This window comes from Terrapene carolina, unplaced genomic scaffold, assembly GCF_002925995.2.
Source record: "Terrapene carolina triunguis isolate 2854851 unplaced genomic scaffold, T_m_triunguis-2.0 Scaffold66, whole genome shotgun sequence".
Lineage (NCBI taxonomy): Eukaryota > Metazoa > Chordata > Testudines > Emydidae > Terrapene > Terrapene triunguis.
In genome coordinates, this window is record NW_020664417.1 from 3,346,648 (window position 1) to 3,352,633 (window position 5,986).

The 5,986-nt window shown below is 41.7% G+C and overlaps 1 protein-coding gene across 1 annotated transcript in view; it reads right to left on the reverse strand.

Moving 5' to 3' along the window:
- The window catches only part of FABP2 (fatty acid binding protein 2), a 5,731-nt gene extending 4,659 nt beyond the window's left edge, over nucleotides 1-1,072 (reverse strand). Inside the window, exon 1 of the mRNA XM_024212786.2 lies at nucleotides 1,006-1,072. Within this exon, the coding sequence (XP_024068554.1) occupies nucleotides 1,006-1,072 (67 nt within the window). The remainder of the gene's footprint in view (nucleotides 1-1,005) is intronic.
- Between the last annotated feature and the right edge of the window lie 4,914 nt (nucleotides 1,073-5,986).

Consider the following 5,986-nt stretch of genomic DNA (forward strand, 5'->3'; position numbering starts at 1 on the left):
TTCTTGGACTGGTCATGCGTGCAGAACTTAATCTCTATTTTTCTTTTTCTGTTTTAGCTCCAGGTTCCTAATCTTTCAGTATGGTGACTTGTGTTTGTGAGTGCACTTTGACTGAACCAAACTCATTTCAATGTGATTTTCCCCATTGATCATTTAATCCTGTGGCCTAAAAAGCAGGAAATTCCCAGTCTCTCCCTCCCTCCCACCCCCCCGCCCTGAGCAATTAAACAAATCAGAAATTAATTAAATATCACTAGACATAAATGATTGCTTAGCTATATATTGTCTTCCCAATTCTAAAACTGCACATGAAAATTCCTCTTCACCCTTCCAGACATTGAAGCCCATCAGGTATAATAGGGGATATTCTCAAAAGCAGCTTCTAAGATGGGGTGCCCAGTTTTAGGCACCTAAATTACAGCTCTTTACCAGTCGGCATGTTGCCTGTGGAAATTTACATTTCAAGGAATATTTCTGCAGTAATCTACCTTGCTCTCTTTCTGAACTTTATGGAAAAGTGCTATAGAATTTAATAGGGATGGAACCAAATGCAGTCTATAGGAAATAAATGGGTTCTCTAGAAATTAGTCTAAAACCTGAATATTAAGAGAGAACAATCTTTCTATGTGGTTTTAAACCAACTTATAAAATGTAATAGAAAATCATATTCTTGCTATAGAATTATACAGGAAGATTATCATTCGTTTAAATTCTATAGGACTTTTCCATAATGAGAAAAAAACTTCAATGAAGTGGGGAAGTGTAAATCAGGAGTAGTTCCACTGGCATTAAGAGAGTTACTCCAGAGATCAGAATCTGCCCCAGTGTCTTGATGCTGTCTCTTTCTACGGTGGAAAAACATGATTATTCTGGAAGAAAATATGAGGTAGTCAGCAGGTGGGCAGGGTAGCAGAGAGGCAGTTAACAGGAGGAATACCAAGGGCAGCACTAGCATTCAGTGATTGCTCTTAGACAAAAATGAGGCACTGGAAAAGTAAAGCTTACCCATCTGCTCCATGAACTTTTCATAGTTTTCACTTCTGTCTACCTTCCAGTTGCCATCGAATGCCATTTTTCTGACTGAAGTAGGAGTTCCTTGAGGCAGCTTCTAGTCAACCGGAGATGCAGCTCAGCTTTAAAAAGGGAATTTATGATCTGTCTTATCTTCACAGGATGATGTGGCTGGCTAAAGCTCAGCTCATCATGTGACCTCTTCAAGGTCAAGTTACTGGATATTCGAGTGACCTCTCTTTTCTCCCCATCTTGTCAAACTATGAAATGCTTGAATACTCTGTCTTAAAAGATATAATAGTTATTGTGTTCATGTTACATGTGACATTACAATGGTGGTGAAAAGTGGCAATTCACTGAAGTTACTCTACTGCTCAGGTGAATAGTGCCAGCTGACTGAGTGTTAGCTCCAGGACTTGCTAGATTGGACTTTGGCGGATACACTGTATGATTGAGTGATTGCTCCCTACACATAGAATTATAACAGTGCCAGATGTCATTGCAATAGTTCGAGCTTCTCTACCTTTGCAGATTGCAAGACAGAAGGTAAGTTTTCATTAAAAGTGTAATTTCAGAATCAACTAAGATAATTATTTGGACTGTTATACCAGATAATGTAGAATGGCTTTTCACTCCAGCCAGTTTCAGTGGTATTTATTCAGCTAACATACAAGAGAAGCAAAATAAAGTAGCACAACTAACATGTCCCTTCTTCTACCCTAAAAAATAAAATGTGAAACACTCTGAGTAAAAGAAATACAAAGTATAGAGCAAAATTGCATAGTCCTATATATATAAGGGGCGGAGGGGAGGGAACCTTAACAACAACATTTAAGTCTCTATAGTAATGTCTAAATGCAGGTTAACATTACATAGCGCTTATGGAAAAGTTCCAAAACAAATTTGCAAAAGGCAAACTTTGCACACACAAAAAACCAGGCAATTTTATTTGGTAGAAAAATAAAAGATCATTTTGATGGTTAAAATATCAGACATTAAACATCATTTCTAGCACTGAGCACTGCATCCCTTTTGCATTAAGGGCAAAATTAAGACTACATCTCGCCCTGAGTATGGTGCAGTGTGCAACCGTGGAAAGGAAGTGTGACTTGGAGAGTGACAATTCCTTCCCTGCCTGTCCTGTTTGCTTGGGGGTGGGGTGGGGAGGGAAGTAATCTACTGGGTCTTAGCAGATGGAGATCACTTTCCCCCATGTTGGCTCTGTTGTGCTGCCTGGAGCTCTGGGGTTAGAGACTTACTATGTGCTGTGTCTACAAGACATAATCAAGCCTCAGTGATGAATTACTCTTTTACAAGCAGATATACTAATTATCTTTTTTATTATACTGGAATTTTCCTTTGACCTCCAAAATTATCAGTCTTCGTATATATCAGATGCTATAGGTTAAGTTTATAGATGCTTCGTGTCCGATTATAGTTCACAGCAGTTTATTGACAGTTAATATAATTATTAACTTTATTTTCTTCATGGTTTTTATAGGTGCGTGTATTGCCACTGGCCTCATGCAACTTCTGAATAATATATTGTTTTCTATTCAACCAATAAAATAGAAACCCTGTGCAATGCTTCTTCTGCAACCTTAAATTCAAGTCCAACATAATACCTAGCACTCATAACACTTTACAGCTGTAGAAAATTGGCTGTCTATGCTCCTCTGTTGTCAGCAACTAGCAAAATTGAAAATGTTCCGTGGGAACAGTGGAAAAGAGACCTTTAGTTTGCATTATTTGGAAGCATATGAAATCCAGCAAATAGGCATACTATTAGCATTTCTTCGAAGCATTCTGGGAGAGGCAACCTACATCTTGGTTACACCCTGCTTTGTTTGTGAAAAGCTGCTCGCTGATTTCACAGTGTCCCAATCTCTCAGGGAAGTGAACTGTGAAGCTAAAACAAAAACAAAAAGTTTGATTTGCCTTTTAGTGCTCCTTTGTGCTGGATAAAGATGGCCTCCTACACTTTTAAAAGGTTTTATTATACTTATTTTTTTCACATCAGAGGTATCTGTCAGGTTCTCTTTTCCCTTTTCTTGCTGTAAGGACTTGCTGGTATCTATGGAGGACCTAAATATTGATATCACATGAGGCTGTAACTTGAGCTACATCTAACGGGATTTCACTTTGAGAAAAGCCTGCTCAACTCAGATCACTGAGCACTCAACAGAATTGCTTGAGGGTTACCCTACTGAATTTGCCTCAATCCCCTTTCAAAACTTCTCTTTCCCAAGTAGCCACTGGAAAAAATCTGTTTCAGGAAATACTGAGCTGAGCATGATAAAGATCATGTCATTGTTCAGTTTTTGCTTAAATACATTATTACTGCTTGACTGCCCTACCTCATTATTATTAATCACCGCTCACTCTGTAAAGTACCACCTTAAACTATTCCTACTGACAAAAGGACTCTGAGTAGTGGTGAGCCAGGAAGGGTTTCTCCATCCAGCTTATTCCCACAATTCTTCCGAACATTTAAAGAAAATTACTTCTGGGGACTTGCAGGTGCTAATTAAAAGGAGTCCTGGATTCACCAAAACTTCTGTGCTACCCAGATAGTCTCTTCCACCCAACAGCTCCCACTCCTGGGTAAATCTTCCTCCACACACTTATCCCACAGTTGGGCTATTGTCTTTCTTCCATTCATGGGTCTTTGGTCTTTCTCCCAGGTCAGGTTGACTAGCCAGCTCAAGTCCATCTTGCCACATGGGCAGTTATCATTTGTATTCTGTACTCTCCATTACAACTTGTTGCTTTGGCTCTACCTCATTTCTCTATGCTGACCTCTCTTCCTGGGGATCTGAATCCCAAGGATGCTGCTTTAATCTGCCTCTGAAGATCTGGCAGATAAATGAGAAGATCTGCCAGAGGACCTGTATTTGTGATGTTCAGCGACACGGAGGGACACAAAGGGGGGGCACCAGTTAAGGGGAGGCACGTGCCCTCCCCACATGACTCCTACCCGCCCTGAGCCTGGGGCCCCCATCCCCTCCCCATCCCACGTTACCTGGCGAGGTGTGGGGAGCTCTGTCCCGCTGCACTGCACCGGGCAGTGTCCCCTCACAGGCAGCGTGGCTGGAGGCTGCCTGGGAGAGTGCAGCCACTGCGCTGCACCGGGCAGCGTGGCCGGAAGAGGAGAGGCTCTGGCGGTTGCTGGTCCCTTGCCCCCTGGCTTTTGGGGAGGAGCATAGGACCCTTCTGGGCCCCCCCCCCGCCCATGTCTCCACGTAGACATTCACTGTTGCTCTGAGGACTAGTGGTCTTTTAATGATAGAACATGCTGTACTTTTCCACCCTCACAATTTACCTGTGCAGTTCAAGAATATTCATACAGTAAAATCTGATCTTGATTTTCTCACAGGTAAAAATTATACCAGCTTTATTCATCTTAAAATCTTTTCTACTATGGCTCTTATAATAAAAGCTTTTTTTCGTTTGTTTGTTTTCTCCCGAAAGAGGCCTTGACCTGGCCTTTCTAATTATGCCTGTAGTCATTTTTTCCCCATGGCTGATGTGTTGTGCATGCTTTTGTTTTGCATGCCTTTTTTCTCATCTAAGAGGTTGCCTGTGCAATTTTTGACACCACAGTTTTTGCATGTGAAAACCATGTCTTCAGTTTTTGAGGATACTATTGAAAAATCTGTCCCTTAGCATTGCGCATTACATGACATTGTGTAGCATGGAGTCCTACCTGGTTGAATTTGAGGCTTCCGGATGAGCCCTCCTCTCCAATCTGTATCAGTTTTAAAGTGCAGAAAATAGACTACACAACATTTTAACATTTGAAGTTTGATCTGTATTGCCAGGAACTGACCTCTAATTGAGGTGGGTGGAAATAAATTATTAACTAGCACAGCCATCTAATCATGCCATCACTGATAATCAAGAACATATCACATAAAGCTGTACTATAGAAATTGAATGACATTCCAAAGATCAGGGGGACATGCATGTGTTTACAAGAGCTGACTTTCTGCTAGCTCGCTGATGGGCATGCAGCATCTCAATCCTTCTTGCCTTGTCAGTCCTATAATTTGCCGCCATTGCAGAACCCAAGCTACACAGAGAAAGTTAAGGGTGTCAGACCAAGGTCTGCAATGCCACTTTTCTAGCAAGTGGGTCTAAGAACCTGTGACTATTAGAGCTACTTGTATAAACTGATGGCTGTGGACTTGCTTGGGGGTTAAACACAAGGTTCCTTCTGCTGTTAAACTGGCTAGTTCTTCTTGATGTTATTCTCTTTTAGGTAGATGTTCAAGGGGAGTTGGACACCTAAGTCATTTAAGTGCTTCTGGAAAATCCCACTTTTAATTTCTGTCTAGGAATGTATACTGCATCTCTGTTTCTATGGGAGATTTGGCTATTCTTACCCAGATAGTCAAATTAGAAGATAAATTAGAGGATTGGGCCAAAAGAAATCTGACGAGGTTCAACAAGGACAAGTGCAGAGTCCTGCACTTAGGACTGATGAATCCCATGGACTGCTACAGACTAGGGACTGAATGGCTAGGCAGCAGTTCTACAGAAAAGGACCTAGGAGTTACAGTGGACGAGAAGCTGGATATGAGTCAACAGTGTGCTCTTGTTGCCAAGAAGGCTAACGGCATTTTGGGCTGTATATGTAGGGGCATTGCCAGCAAATCGAGGGACATGATCATTCCCCTCTATTCGACATTGGTGAGGCCTCATCTGAAGTATGGTGTCCAGTTTTGGGCCCCACACTACAAGAAGGATGTGGAACAATTGGAAAGAGTCCAGCGGAGGGCAACAAAAATGATTGGGGACTGGAGCACATGACTTATGAAGAGAGGCTGAGGGAACTGGGATTGTTTAGTCTGCAGAAGAGAAGAATGAGGGGGGATTTGATAGCTGCTTTCAACTACCTGAAAGGGGGTTCCAAAGAGGATGGATCTAGGCTGTTCTCAGTGGTACCAGATGACAGAACAAGGAGTAATGGTCT